The 16,328-nt window shown below is 38.3% G+C and overlaps 1 protein-coding gene across 2 annotated transcripts in view; it reads right to left on the bottom strand.

Moving 5' to 3' along the window:
* The window catches only part of PIK3CA (phosphatidylinositol-4,5-bisphosphate 3-kinase catalytic subunit alpha), a 37,165-nt gene extending 21,482 nt beyond the window's left edge, over positions 1–15,683 (bottom strand). The window contains exons 1-4 of one of the 2 annotated variants that reach the window (XM_087965375.1): positions 15,281–15,683; positions 5,773–5,927; positions 3,717–3,981; positions 167–582 (exon numbers count right to left, since the gene is read on the bottom strand). In XM_087965375.1, the coding sequence (XP_087821501.1) occupies positions 167–518 (352 nt within the window). In that variant the 5' untranslated portion in view covers positions 519–582; positions 3,717–3,981; positions 5,773–5,927; positions 15,281–15,683. The remainder of the gene's footprint in view (positions 1–166; positions 583–3,716; positions 3,982–5,772; positions 5,928–15,280) is intronic. The other variant, XM_026666663.2, reaches the window with a different exon arrangement.
* Between the last annotated feature and the right edge of the window lie 645 nt (positions 15,684–16,328).

The raw sequence follows: 16,328 nt of genomic DNA, 5'->3' as shown, positions 1-16,328 counted from the left end.
CTAACAGTGCCTATCATATGAATCTTCTCTCCCTGAGGCTGGAGGGAAGTGAAACACCTTTCTTTATACAGTAAATATTTTAAATTGCATGCAATAAATCATATATAGGTGCAGTAAACAGTAAATCATATGTATAGTTGCAATAAATTAAGAGAGCAAGCCTCACCAATTTCTCGATTCAGAATTTTCTCTTCTCTGTTGCCCACTGGCTCTATCACTTTTAAAAAAGGCTGGAAGAGTCGCAGATCACACAATCGCCGGGTTTCATCAAAGAATTCTTCTCTTTCTGCTTCTTGGGTAACACTTACAAAAATGTAAGATGACTCGTCTTGGAGGAGCTGATAGAGAGGGTATTTTCTAGCTTCTTTAAAGAGTTCATGTTTAATATTTAACAAGGTGGCCTCACGGAGGCATTCTAAAGTCACTATCATACCATTAGGTAGAAGACATTCTACTAGGATTTTTGGTGGCATTAAGTGCATGCCCCATAATTCACCGGATGATGGTCGTGGAGGCATTTTGTTAGGCCTCTTCTTTGAATATTATCCAAAAAAATATGATTGTAGATTCCTGTAGGAAAGACTAGGTAAAGAAAAATAGGTTTATGTATGTTTTACAATCACAATTTATCTCATATCACACCTTCAGAACTATGCACTGCAACAATGAATGCAAGATTTATCAACAGTTTTCCTTCCAGTCTTCATAATTGGGTTAATTGTACCACCTATGGCTCATTGGAAAATTAATAATATTGCAAACCATGTTTGACTAGGAGCATGTTTGCAATGACAAAGTATTTCACCCTGCCTAACAGGGACCTAAAAACCCACCCAACTAGAAAGTAGGAAACAGAAATGGCAACAAACACATTTTCCAAACAGAGTTTAACAGAACAAAAAAGTAGAGCAAGTAGGCATTAACTAATTAATTAATTAATTAGTTATATAATTAATTAAAATTAACCCTCCCCCAATGGTTCAGGCAACTTTTGTGGCTTACATTGAGATAAAGCAAAATCCAACAATTATAAAAATGGATTAAAATTACAAAATTGAAACAATCTCAAACAACAAGGAGTTGGAAGGGAGAGGTGGACCCCATGCCAGTCAGCATAGGCAGATTTTAAGGCTTTTCCTGTAGGCTGAAAGAGGTATACAGCTATTCTATCAGAAGTTAAAAGCAATACAGTTCTGGCCATAAACAGATTTTGGAGCAAAAGTTAGAGTCCAGCCAGTTTACCATGACATACTTTTGTTGCAGTGGATAAGATTCTCCCCTCCCTATCCAATACCTCCTCCAATGATAGCTTAATCAGCAACCTGACTCACTGGATAGAAATGTAGTATGTTTTCAGTTTCTAATTATTTTGCTATAATTATAAGAATATCCATATTTGAATAAAGTAAATCCCTTATTTTACTAAAAAGAAACCCATTCAAAATGCAAGGGTAAATGCAGTTCTTAGTAGTTCCTCTGGATTATATTTTTAATAAAGTAATAAGGAAACTAATAGATTTGCATGTGGTAAGCACATATGTTCTTAAACTCATATAGTTTTTTGTTCTGTGAGAGAATTTGTTTGTGCTATATGCACATGGGATAGTTCTCACACATATAGTTCACATGCATACCCACTTTAACAGACCTCCTTCATGGAATTTTTAAATTGAAGTCTCTCAAGTTAGACCTTGATCACTCTAGCACATTTTGCAGAGCAGATCTCAAGGTAATTCAGGTTTGAGAATTTCTGCACTAACCAATAAAAGTTCGTAAGATTAATATAAACTGAAAGTGGATCTTCTTTAAAAATGCAAAGGATTGAAATACACTGCTCAAAAAAATAAAGGGAACACTAAAACAACACAAAGTAACTCCAAGTCAATCACACTTCTGTGAAATCAAACTGTCCACTTAGGTAGCAACACTGATTGACAATCAATTTCACATGCTGTTGTGCAAATGGAATGGACAAGAGGTGGAAAGCATAGACAGTTAGCAAGACATCCCCAATAAAGGAGTGGTTCTGCAGGTGGTGACCACAGACCACTTCTCAGTTCCTATGCTTTCTGGCTGATGGTTTGGTCACTTTTGAATGCTGGCGGTGCTTTCACTCTAGTGGTAGCATGAGACAGAGTCTACAACCCACACAAGTGGCTCAGGTAGTGCAGCTCATCCAGGATGGCACATCAATGCGAGCTGTGGCAAGAAGGTTTGCTGTGTCTGTCAGTGTAGTGTCCAGAGCATGGAGGCGCTACCAGGAGACAGGCCAGTACATCAGGAGATGTGGAGGAGGCCGTAGGAGGGCAACAACCAAGTATCAGGACCACTACCTCCACCTTTGTGCAAGGAGGGACAGGAGGAGCACTGCCAGAGCTCTGCAAAATGACCTCCAGTGGGCCACAAATGTGCAGGTGGCTGCTCAAATGGTCAGAAACTTCCACAGCTTATAGCCCAACACCGTGCAGGATGTTTGGCATTTGCCAGAGAACAGCAAGATTGGCAAATTCACCACTGGCACCCTGTGCTCTTCACAGATGAAAGCAGGTTCACAGAGCACATGTGACAGACGTGACAGAGTCTGGAGACGCCATGGAGAACGTTCTGCTGCCTGCAACATCCTCCAGCATGACCGGTTTGGCAGGGGGTCAGTAATGGTGTGGGGTGGCATTTCTTTAGGGGGTCACACAGCCCTCCATGTGCTCGCCAGAGGTAGCCTGACTGCCATTAGGTACCGAGATGAGATCCTCAGACCCCTTGTGAGACCATATGCTGGTGCGGTTGGCCCTGGGTTCCTCCTAATGCAAGACAATGCTAGACCTCATGTGGCTGGAGTTTTGTCAGCAGTTCCTGCAAGAGGAAGGCATTGATGCTATGGACTGGCCTGCCCGTTCCCCAGACCTGAATTCAATTGAGCACATCTGGGACATCATGTCTCACTCCATCCACCAACACCATGTTGCACCACAGACTGTCCAGGAGTTGGGGGATGCTTTAATCTAGGTGTGGGAGGAGATCCCTCAGGAGACCATCCGCCACCTCATCAGGAGCATGCCCAGCCATTGTAGGGAGGTCATACAGGCACGTGGAGGCCACACACACTAGTGAGCCTCATTTTGACTTGTTTTAAGGACATTACATCAAAGTTGGATCAGCCTGTAGTGTTTTTTTCCACTTTAATTTTGAGTGTAACTCCAAATCCAGACCTCCATAGGTTGCTAAATTTGATTTCCATTGATAATTTTTGTGTGATTTTGTCAGCACATTCAACTATGTAATAAACAAAGTATTTAATAAGAATATTTCATTCATTCAGATCTAGGATGTCTTATTTTTGTGTTCCCTTTATTTTTTTGAGCAGTGTATTTTGAATTCAACAAAGGCAAAGTCTAATTTATTTTCGGACTGTCCCCAATTAATATCTCCAGTTGAAAAAATTGTGTTTACTCCAATAAAGTCACATACAAACTTCAGCCACAATCTTTTTGTTCGTCAGGATATCAACTCTTCAAAAGATTCCCTAGAAACAGTTTTTTTTTAAATCCTAAAGCTTTTTTTTTATTATGCTTGGAATTAAGGTACAGCAGCATTTGAATGTTTGTCACATATCTTATTTGTTTCTGCTGACTTTCTCATTGTCCCTAAACAAAATCACAGTACTTGCAGACTGGTGGGTTTGGAAGAGAAATAAACAAGCAAATAAAAAAAAAACGTACCTGCAAGTATTATTTTTGAACAGGGAGATCCCACACAGCTCCCTACTTCACATGATGGTCACATTATTGGAAAGTTCTCTGTTATCCAATTGTTACAATATAGGAATGGATTTTTTCTATCATCCAGAAACATTCTACAATCTTTATATGAACTTCTTCTCAACTCTTGGACATCATACTGTTTGAATTTTTACTGAAAACACTAAACTTATAATTAAATTCAGCATAGCTATTGAAGGGTAAAAGTCCAAGTCATATAACTACCCTAGAAAAGAGAGACAGACAGAGAAAAAAGAATTATTTCAACAAGTAATATCATGGAATGCTACACAGACAGAAGGACTCAGATAGTAATAGCAATAGCACTTAGACTTATATACTGTTTCATAGTGCTTTACGGCTCTTTCTAAGTGGTTTTCAGAGTTGGCATATCATCCCCAACAATCTGGGTAATTTTACTGACCTCAGAAGGATGGAAGGCTGAGTCAACTTTGAGTCGGTGAGGATTGAACTCCTGGCAGTAAGCTGAATTACCCTGCAGTACTGCATTCAAATATTATATACTATAAAATAGGGAAGGGATTTTAAGGCAGAGATTTTTTTTTTCTTTGTAACCTTAGATTCCGTTTTATGCCTCATAGCATAGCATTAATTTTTGTTCCAATTTATTAGTTATTGATTAAAGCTGATATCCTAAATATAGAAAGTGTCTTCTGGGAGTTGGCCAGCCTTAAGAATCCAATCAATCAATACATGTCAATATACATTTACAAGGTACTTAGTAACCTGTCACTTCTGTTTTCTGAAGTTCCTTAAAAAAAAAAAACTTCAGAGACTGAGCTGACTTTCATCTTTCTTTCACATTTCCCTAAAATTTGTAATCCCTTCCTTATTGCCTCTTCTGTAGTGACATATAAGACTAATTTGATATGTATGAATTTATATTTTTACATTAAATTACTTAATGAAATATGTTACAAAATACAAACTATGCACATGTAAAATATATTATTTTTTGATTAAGCAACATTATGTGAAGCTCAGAAAAGGATTCAGAAATTAGACTATAACGAAAAATATAATAACCCACATCAGTAGATACAGAAACACAGAACATGCAATGTACAGGACAGCTATCATAGGTGGGATTGTAATTAGACTGTTTCAGGATTTACTGAAAATACCAGGTCTTTTTCTATGTAAAAACATCCCTTCCACTGTCTGGACTTATTGTGGAGGTGGGGAGAAATTCCTGAGAGGGATAAGTGAAAAATGTTGGGAATTTTATATAATCCCAACAGGATTACCCAAGATGCTAAAGTCACCCCAGCTGTTTAGATAAAGCAAGCATATAGAAAGTTGGAGTTGGAAAATCATTTTAGTGAAAATGGCTGTGATGAAAAAAATAACTTTATAACAAATCACATTTACAATCTTCGCAGGTTTGTAAAACAAAGGAAAACTGAGAAAGATCATAAAGCATAATCATAGTTTCACTCAGCAACCGCTTCACTCAGTGAGCAAATTCCTGATCCTAATTGTGATAGCTAAATCAGGATTATCAGTAATCCAATCTGGGATTTTATCAAGAAAATTATATGGATCAACAATATAAAGTGATTGCAGATATAGTGGACAATGAACTCCACAGGTTGGACATACTATTGAGGAACAGCAGACAATCTTTCAGAATTGTTAGTTTAAAGCCTTCAGGGCCTCTGGCTGCTGCTGTTGCAATGCAGGAAAAAAAGTTTCAAAGGTACAAAAACAGATTTTTAGTGGAAACATGGAAAATAAGAAGTATGAACATGGGAAAGCTTAACATAATGAAAAATGAAATGAACTGGCCACATTTTGACAGGCATCAGTAAATTGAAAAGGACTGGAACTGGACACGTTTGATAAGTAAATTACTGAAAGAACTATTTATTACTTAGAACACACACACACACACATACACATAAAAGGAAGAAGAGGACTGCTTTTATAGCAGGAAAGATAAAGCAAGACAGTACTTGGACACAATGCAGTCAACGAATGAATATTATCAGTTGACCTGTTGGAAAACCCATTAATATGTTGATTATCCAAGTTCAATTCAATTGCTGGTGCAGAAGAAAAAAACAGGTTGATGATTTTCAAGTTCAATCATGTTCAACAGAACTTTCAAGCAGGTTGTGCTGCTTGTGGTTGAAGATCGGGATGCCAAAGCTGAAAATATGAACAGGAAAACATAGTTGGATTGCATGATATTGGAAATGAAACGGGAATAACTTAAATTCTGCCAATCCAGTTATTTCTTCGTTCCTAATATAGTCTTCAACAACATTTCCAGTCTTCTACATGTACCATCACCAGAAAAATATTGAGAAATCAATTTGGCTGTATTATACTGTACAATGGAATAGAAAAGCAGAGTTTTACAGCAAAGAGGTTACCAGGATTTGGCAGTGGAACAGTTCATGTGCAAGTTCCAGGTCAACTAAAGTGGAAGAAGAAAACCAACCAGTTTTCATGATATGAATTTCACTGCATACCTAGCATGTTCAAGGAGAACATTAGGAATTGTTTTAAAGTCCATTGACAGGCAACCAGAGAACTGTGGAATGAAATGAAATAAGTTGTTAGGGATGAATATGAAAAAAAAAGATACAGAGACACAAGAATGCAAAATAAATCACAGATCAAATGGCAGAAATTGTTAAGAAGAGAAGCAATAGCCAATAAATATTATGACCTCTAAAACGAACTTAAAAATGTATGGAAAGTAAGATTGTATACCACTTAGAGCTCCACTCTGAGGGAGATGGGTGCTTAAGAAGTATGAAATATAAACAAACAAATAAAACGCCAAATGTTCAAACTGGCTTGAGGAACAAGCAGTGTTACTGATGATGCCAACTGACAAACTGAGAAAGTCAAAGAGTACGAAGTAAAAGTCAGGATATGCTTCTGACTTTTGATTACAGAAAAGCCCTTGATTATGTCAGCAATGTCAAGTTGTAGGATATGTTTAGGAAAATTGCAATTCCAGGTCATACTGTCATCAGTTGCTAATGAAACAAACCAGATGCTCTCTGGAAACCAAGCAGATGTATCAGATCCCTAGAATAGGCAGATCAGTTGGGTCTGTACTTCTGGAAGAGAGGCTCTGCAGCAATGGGACTGACCATAACAAAAGACAGATCTTAACGTCCCCTGTTCTCAGATTATATTGCATCTGTTCCATTTGGCAAATTCCAATACTAAAGAAAAGGGATGGAGTTTACTCCTTCACTTGGGAGAGAAATTGTCCACTTCCCCCACCACTCCAACTCTACCAATAAAGACAAATTGTACTTAGTCTTATGGTTGTGCAGTCCAAACTGATTTTTTCAGGTAGCATCAAATCAGATCTCATTCCATTGTTGATGTTCCAAATGGCCAATGTCCATTTGTCCTCTTCTCTAACAGACTACAAGTGAGAAATTATGGTGGCAATATAAACTGACATCCACCATCAGGACAGCTACAAGTCTTGGGCTGATATTATCCCAGACCTGCTCCTATTGTTCAAACTGCTCCAAGCCAACACATCTACACAAACTTCTACTGCTAGCACTCCCAGTACACCAACTCACCCAAAATGCTTGGTAAATAAATCTGCAAAACCCTCACTGCTTCACCCACCATGTTCTCCACCTCTGAGGGAGAAAGGTTTGTTACCAACATTGCTGCAGGAGCTACAGACACTTCAGTTTCAATGAGAATCCAAAATCCTGGCTCCTACCCAGTAGCAAGCTGCCAGTCCAGCTCTGATCTGATAGATTCTGATACCTCTTTGACACTGCTGCTGGTACTCAAGAACTTTGTTCATACAACCTCAACATTCCCAATCTCTTTTTCTTTGTATAATGCAATGTAATTCCTTACAAAAATTCATAAAAGGAAGCTTCTGCACTGTATTTCTATCTAGAGCCACCTCTGCCACTGCAAGAAATTGTCTCAAGCAGTGGTCCTCAACTTTTTTGAGCTAGGGTCATGTCTGATGTTTTGAAAAACTGGCAGCCTTGACGATATGATTAGGAACCAAACAATATTGACAAAAACTGGTACAGTTGCTCCTTGCCACTAATTTTAGTCTCTACCTCCCCCCTAAAAAACCCCTTCAACATCATTTTTCAAAATGATTTAAGCATGGAATTTCAAGCAGTACAAAGCTACAATTTTGAGTGTAAAATAATTCTTCTCAAGATATTTCAAAGCCCATTATGGTTGCTTTGCAAGTACAAAAGACTTCCAAAGTGTAGAAACAGCAGTTCAACACAGGACATTTCACAAAATTTCAGATTAGAGAAGTTTGAAAATAAATAAATTTTCTATAACACTATCATTATTAATCCCAAATTAGCTTTATCTTCCCCTAAGAATGCCAATGTAGCTTATTCAAATCTAGATTTTTAAAGATGTATTTTTCCTTCTGGAAAAGCTTATTTTAATTTGTTGGGGGGGGACGACTTAATAAGTCAACAATTAAAAAAATACAAAAACTAAAAGACAATTCAATTGGTCATTGTTCAGATGTATTATCATCACTGTTATCTGCCCTTTAGGCTTCCAGGTGACTAGACATCTGTATTTGGTATGTAATGTAATGTAAATCTACCACATGCTGAGTAAACATGGAGTTCTCAACTCCATTTTACTATTTTACATCTTGTCTCATATTTACTGAAACACGTTTACAGGCATTTCTTGTACATTTTTAGAAATAATGATTGTGATTTAGTTGTAGAATTATTGGTATTTTAACATGCAGTTCTTTTTATGGTTTGGAACATCCAGATTCTAATAGTGCCACTGTTACAATGCAACAGATTAGCAAAGCCACAAAGTGAGCAGATTAGCAACCCTGCCAGTTCTTCCACTGTGTTTTGGACTACGATGCTCAAGAAAAAGATGAAAACATTTTGTTCTTTTGGCTTTGGAATCTTTGGCATATGAAGCAGATGTTTTACATAGGCAAGCATTTTTTACCCCTGTGAAAGTAACTTGATATTACTTCTGAATAATTAAGTCATCCAATGTTAAACAACTGATTTTTTTTTCTATTTGGCGATCTTTATGCCTAGATCAAATGTAGATTTGTAATTATACTCAAATTGTCAATGAACAATATTAATACATTACAGATAACCCCCAACTTATGACCAGTCACTTAGCAACTGTTTGAAGTTATGATGGAGTTCCTTAGCTACTTATGACCTGGATTCAAAGTTCCCGTGGTCATGTGATTGCATTTTGGGTGATTGGCAAATGGCCCGTATCTATGGCCATTTGCAACGTCCCACCGTCAGTTCAATTTACAATATTTTCTGCCGGAAACTGGCATTTACTTCCATTATCCAGGAAAAAATACCCACTGCAGGTATTCGCTTGACTGCTGCATTTGCTTGATATCCATTGTGTTTACTTAACAACTGTGATGAATTACTTAACTGCCACAAAAAACTCACAAAATCAGTCATGGAATTGAAATAAAACATATTGGCAACAAATTCTGCTCTATTTTTTATTAAGTCTCAAATGCAATTTCACTTTAAAAATAAGAGCTATTGATTTCATTTAGAATATATTCCTGAGTCTGCATCTTGTCTATTTTTTTAATAAAAAGGTTTCTGGACAGGATGACCTCTACATTTATACCTGTGTTGAATAAAAACCTTTATCTGACCCTTCAGTTTTAAGAAGAGTTTGTCTTTTTCCCCTATACTTCCCTTTTGAATTGGACCTATAATATTCAGTTTGCAGGTAGGGATAGAGCTGTTTTGTAGTCTGTTTTTCATCTTTATAGAATTCCTCTGAAAAGTGCTTTAAAAAGATTAATTTCTACTTTGGAACCAGTTTTACCTTTTGGTAATGACATTAAACATTGAAACAGAAAGTTTCTGTTAGTATGCCTAGATGAAACAAACGTAAGAATAATTTGTTACTACGTTACTCTGTTATTTAATCTCTTACTGAACTATAGTTCCTTTTATGAAAGGACAGCTGTTCTTAAAATAAGCAATTTAACATTTGCTAAAAGGAAGAAAGATAATCCCCAGGCTCACAATTTTTCCAGCTTTAAAAATGTAAGGAACAATTCTTTGGTTTGTTTATTTATTATACTAATTTATGTAGCAGCATCTTGTAACTGTGATTCAGGGTGGTGATTTTAGGATATGATGTAGAATAATATTAACAGAATCACATGGAGGGGTTTGCCCAATCTTCAGACCACGGGTTTTGAAAAGATTTTTAAGAACTTTCTGAAATACTGATGAAATTGGAACTGAATAAATCTTAGACGGTTTGGTATTTGGAGGGCAGATACCTAGCTTTGCACAAATGTCTATAGAATTACCAAATCACTGCAATATTGTTTTGGTCTCTGCACCAACAGTCCCAAATTTCTGTATTGTCAGGGCCAACTTTATTGTTACAATTCAAAGACTTCTATCTGGTATCCAGTATTAATCTAAATATTGTGTACAAGTAAGGCAATGCAATAAAATGTATTATCCCTTAACACAATGAGAAAAGTGTATGGAATATACATATTATTAAGATGGAAATATACTTAGAGCTTATGTATTAAACATTTCAGAGTATTATCACACCAGAGTGAACATGAGTATGAGAGTGTAACACTGAAATTTGTCTTGTTTCAGGAAATATATAATAAAGAAAACATTTTCTGTTAAGAAATAAATTTATGAGTATCAAGTAACTAGCACTGATGCTCAAAATATACATTACTACCATACAGTTCTCTCACTTACACTGCTAGAGAAAGATATTTGTAGAATATCATAACTGTGCTCAGACTTTCTTTACTGATAATCAGATATATTTTACTACAGTATTAATTCTTTTTTTCAGTGTACCAAATTATTCCATCTATGTTTTAGATCTCGGGGCAATCAACCATAACAATCAATCATAGAGTCCTGAATTTTTAAAAGAATTCAAATGTGAACTCACTAGCATCACAGAAAAAATGTGCAATTTGTACTCAAACAGGGCTCAGTACCAGAGGGTAATCAATGTTCCATCCCTGTTTAAAAAGGGACCTGGGAAGATCTGAGAAATTATGATCTGGTCACAATGATTCCAAGCAAATTGGTAAAACATTATTTTTAAAAAAACCTAAAACCTATAGAACAAGTCTAGTTGAAAACAAATAAATCTGCAATATATTTTCTTTTCTGTGTTAAATGCTGATAATGAGATTATTATTAAGGGAAGGGCTGAGGTAACTTAAAAGATAGGGCACTGACCAAATGACAACTTTGTGCCATTATATTGGTCAGCTGAAGTAAACATGGATTCAAAGAGACATCTATATGTTCTCAGTATTCCAAGGGTGGTACCAGTAAAAATGATTGCAAGGCTGCTTTCCAAATTAATGGAAATTGCAATGTGGAAGGGTTGGAATTAGTCATATGAATTTACATTTTTTGAAGTCCCACAGTGTATTCTTTGCTATTCTCTATTCAGCTTGGGGTTAGATAGCTCATTTATCCTATGTTTTTATACTAGATACTTTAATAGTATTGTCATCAAATAGTCGTTGACTTACATTATGGTTGTAAGTTGTGATGGTCCTAAAGCTGGTTACCTAAGTGACTGATCCAATTTTACAACTTTGTTGCAGCAGTTGTTAAGTGAATCAGCAAGATTGTTAAGCAAAACTGTAGCCATTAAATAAACCCACTGCTCGCCATGGTGCGTTTTTGCTGAAAAGCAGAAATAAATATCAGTTATTGGCAAAAACATTGTAAATCAGTCACATGACTGTGGCACACTGCTAACAGCTGTAAACACAGGCTGGCTTCCAAATGCCTGAATTGCATTCATATGATCATGGGATAGTAGCAGTCAGAAATCCAAAACCAGGTCATAAGTATCTTTGGGGGAGGAGGGGGTGAGACATCATAACTTTGAACTGTCACAAAACAACTGATTGTAAGTCAAGGACAACCTGAAGTTAATTAAATATTTACATCTATGAATTAGCTCTATTAAGTAAAATATTATCTACAATTAATATGCATTAAAAAGACAGTTAAGCCAAACAATACCAGTTTATATATTATGGGAACGCAGCATTTTGTACTTGTATTATATGGATAACAGCAGCAGTATTAAATGAGTGAGATTTTGATTATAAGTCTTCCACTTGAAGATGAAAATAAATGTGCACACAATATACTGATAAAGTATATAATCTACATACAAATCATGCTTTGTTAAAATATAAAGTAGGTCTATAAAACAACTGTAAAGAGATTTTCCTCCAGTGCCAGGTTCTGAGTTAGGCAACAATAGGAAATATTCATTATACAATAGCAATAGCACTTAGATTTATATACCACTTTATAGTGCTTTACAGACCCTCTCTAAGTGGTTTACACAATCAGCACACTGCCCCCAATAATCTGGGTCCTCATTTTACCGACCTCAGAAGGATAGATGGCTGAGTCAACTTTGAGCAGTTAGGATCAAACTCCAGGCAGTGGGCAGAGTTAGCTTGCAATACTGCATTCTAACCACTGCACCACCATGGCTCTTACAATAATTTGTTTTTTTTCAGGTAGCTTGAATATATTTAATGATATAATTTAAGAATGGGAATGAATGTGGTTCTGAGATATTTATAAATACATTCATTGATAAGGTTTGCCTTTGATACCATATCTTCTTTTTAAAGCCTTTCTAAATGTGTTTTTTCAAGTCAATGTTTCAATAAGAAGCAGCTCTCAGTGTTTATGGAAACCATATTCCTCTCATCTTATGTTAATCACAAGAGTGAATTCCAGACTGCTGCAATAATAAATGGAGCAAGGTGTAATCAACTACATTTTTGTCTTACTAGTCTGACTGAGATTATTCAGGTTTGTTTACGCAAATGGAAACACTCTAAATGGCAAGGGACAGATTGTTGTTATTGAAAACTGTACTTATAAATAAACAATATTTGCAATGTTCCAGTTTTTACTGTTTTCCCCAACCATATTAGCTAGGCAGCCAGGTATTCTACATAGCTAAAAAAATGGGGGGGAATTCTATTCATCTACAACTGCTTTTGTAAAAAGGAAAGAGAGATTGTAAAGGATATAAACATGACAATCCCGAGAGAAGGGGAAAAGGTACAAAAACAGGATTGGGGAGGAACAGCCCATAGAAATAGAAGATCCAGGAAACAGGAAAACAAGGAGGCCATCACATGGCAGAGTGTAGGTAAAGAAATAGGGACTGACAACCTCGCTGCCCCCAATCACATTTGGAGAGGAGGAAAATGCGTTCATATTGGTAAATAGGAGGAGGAAAGTGTGTTGGATATGTTTGCTGCCTTGAGTTGTTTGTAAAAACAATAAAGGCAGAATACAAATAAACATCAAAAATCTGATATGAAAGAGCATGGAGGAATAACCAAAAGGAAGGCATGTCCACAGTATGTATTAGCCCTATACAAAACTAAGCTGTGCTCTTGAGTTAACGTGTCTACAATTTGACTACTACATGTTTACTGGATCATAATCTTCCACTGACATTTTGTAATCCCAAATAGAACAGTCTTTTTTAATGTGATACTCTGGATGTGACTGGATCAACTCTCATAATTCTCAGTTTGCAGGCATATTACCCAGGTATTATCAGAGTTGAAAGGTTAACTTATCTTGAAGGGATCAGTTTAGGGAAGGCTGAAAACACTGCATTATAAACTTATTTACCTTAGAAGTTTCCACCACCCTTTTGGCTTTCTTATAGAAATGGTCTCTAATATTGTTCAAAGAGGGAAATAGTGATATGGAAAGAAAGCAAAAGAAAAAAGAAAGCAAAAGAAGAAGAAAAAATAACAGCATGAAATTCTACTATAGATATTATTACTAGAAATGCAGAATTATTGGTGGCGAGTTTCAAAAACCAGACAAAAGAAACATAGATAACCCAAGAATTCTCAAATTAAGGGTTATGACAGTTTTAAAGTATTTCACAGAGAGAGATTATTAATGTAAATGAAATGGCCAAAAGCATATGTTTACACATTTTCAGTTTTTGATGATCTATTGTCATCAGCCAGCAAAATTGGAACCAACTATTCTAACAAATATTATTTGCAGTGGTTGTAGGAATGTGATAATGAAGTTCAGTATTTTTATTCTTTTTTTTTTTTTAGAAAGTTGCACTGCTGTATCTACTTTTATTGAAGTATAGAGGTCTGTGAGATCGATGCTATTATGGTGACTGTTGTTGCCCTCAGCTACCACTCTTTGTATATTTATTGTTATTGCTCTTTCTCTATTGAATTTTAATTTTATATTAGCCAGCTAGAGTTGCTCTCGTGAGATGGACAGCCATATAAATTGACTGAAACACAATAAATAAAACCACTCCTAAAAATAAATGGCATGTTTGCTTCTTGCTGAACATCAAGTCAATAAAATCATTAATATTCATAGGAGCGTCACACAAACTTGTTTGCTGTTTTCGGGAGACACCGTAGTGTATTACAAAGTTTGGAAAGCCTCAGCCTAGCTCCTTTTTACCGACCTTTTCAAACAAGTCCGTGGGAAAGGTCTATTTCAGAGAAATGTTGCAAGAAGGCCAGGAAGAAGACCCTGAGCATCTTGAAATCAGGATGGAATGAAAACGTATTAAAATATACAAAGGATGAGCTGGGGACAACAGTTCCAGTGCGGGGGTGCAGATGAGATTTCCCAGCCACAGCTATGTACAGGTAGTCCTCAACTTACGACCACAAACCACATTTATGTGGTTAAGTGAGAAATGTGTTGAGTTCTTCCCCATTTTATGAACTTTTCTCACCACATTTGCTAAGCGAATCACCATAGTACTTAAATCAGCAACATGGCTGTTAAGTGAATCCAGCTTCCCCGTTGACTTTGCTCATCCGAAGGTCGCAAAAGGGGATCGACATGACCCCGGGACACCGCCACCGTCATAAATGTGAGTCCGCTGTCAAGCATCTGAACATAAATCGCGTGACCCTGGGGATGCGGCAACGGTCATAAAGTGTGAAACATGGTCATAAGTCACTTCCCCCTTCCAGGTGCCGCCATAACTTCGAACCACCAAAGGTGGTGTTGTAAGTCGAGGAGTACCTGTAACTCTTTTGGGCGCTGTATGCAGATTTGTTTTAAAGGCTGAAAATAGCTTTCGTTTTTTCAGCAGGTGCGAAAGGAGGGCAATAAGATGAAGGGAGGTGAGGTGGACGAAGCCCCGAGGTTTTATGTGGTGAATTAAGCGAGGGAGGTTGGAGCCCGCCGTAGTTTAACCGAGGGGAGGAGGCGACCCACCGGGGCTCCCTGCCTGGGCTTCCCCTCGGACCCTCCCCGCCATTCGTCGCCCAAAGCTCCGGGTTTAGAGCGCCGCCGGTTCTCCCACCAAGCCGAAGAAGGGGAACCCGGCAGCCCACGTAAAACCCCTTTCCGCCACTGCGGACGTCTCCTCCCGCCAACCTACCCCTCACCTCGATTCCCGGCTGCGGACCCTCATCACTTCGCCGGTTTACTCACCTTGGCCGGCCTCGCGTGGACCGGAGCCGAGGCGTCCGGGGGCGAGTCCCTCACCCCACTTCCCTCAGACGCGGCCCGTGGTCGCCCGCTCCTCCGAAGGTTCCAGCGGGTCCGTGGGGGGCGGGCCGGCGGTGCGCGCTCTCGCTCTCTCTGTCTCTATCGCCGCCCTGGTTGTTTGACAGAGCCGCTCGCGCGCTCCCGCTCTCCTTTCAGCGGACGGGGCCCTGCGGCCGCGCACGCGCACCAGCGCCGGGGCCTCGCTTTTCCATTGGAGCTTTTCTCTTCCTTTTCTTTCTTGTCTTCCCGCCTCCCCTCCCCTTTTCCCTGCTTTTCTTCCTTCCGCCTTCGGTCCACCTTACAAACAAACAAAAACATCCACCTACGCCCCTCCCTTCCTCCGAACAGGAAGCGAAAGGAAGCGACCCCGGATGCAGACCCAGGAGCGGCCGTTGGGAAAAAGAGAGCCGCGCGCAGGGAGGTTTTTTTTTGGGGGAGGAAATCCAATCACAGGCACCGATCGGGTTCCAAAGCGCATGCGTCTCTCAGTGACGCAAGCGCGCTGTTTTGAGAGGTGTCCCACATTGTAATAAGTCCTGCTCTGCAGGACTTGGTAGTCCTTGACTTACGACCTCAATTGAGCCCCCAAAATTTCTGTTGTTCAGTGAGACATTTGTTAAGTGAGTCTTGCCCCATTTTACGACCGTTCTAGCCACAGTTGTTAAGTGAATCACCACAGTTGACAACTTAGAAACCCGGTCGTTAAGTGAACCGGGCTTCCCCGTTGATTTTGCTTGTCAAAAGGGGATCTTGGGACAGCAATGGTCGTAAATATGAACCCGTTGCCAAGCATCTGATCATTGGGGATGCTAGAAAGATGGTAACTCTGAAAAAGGGTCATCATTCACTTTTTTCAGTGCTGTAACTTTGAACGGTCAGTAAACAAACTGTAGTTAAGTTGAGGACTACCTGTATTCAACAAGACACAATCTATAGGGAATAGCACAGAGCGCTAAGCCATATGCCAGGGATTAACAGATCCCTGAAGCTA

Source organism: Notechis scutatus, chromosome 4 (assembly GCF_049901735.1).
Source record: "Notechis scutatus isolate UNSWTSFEM ecotype Mainland chromosome 4, rNotScu1.2, whole genome shotgun sequence".
Taxonomy (NCBI): domain Eukaryota; kingdom Metazoa; phylum Chordata; class Lepidosauria; order Squamata; family Elapidae; genus Notechis; species Notechis scutatus.
This window is presented reverse-complemented; position numbering and strand designations above follow the sequence as displayed.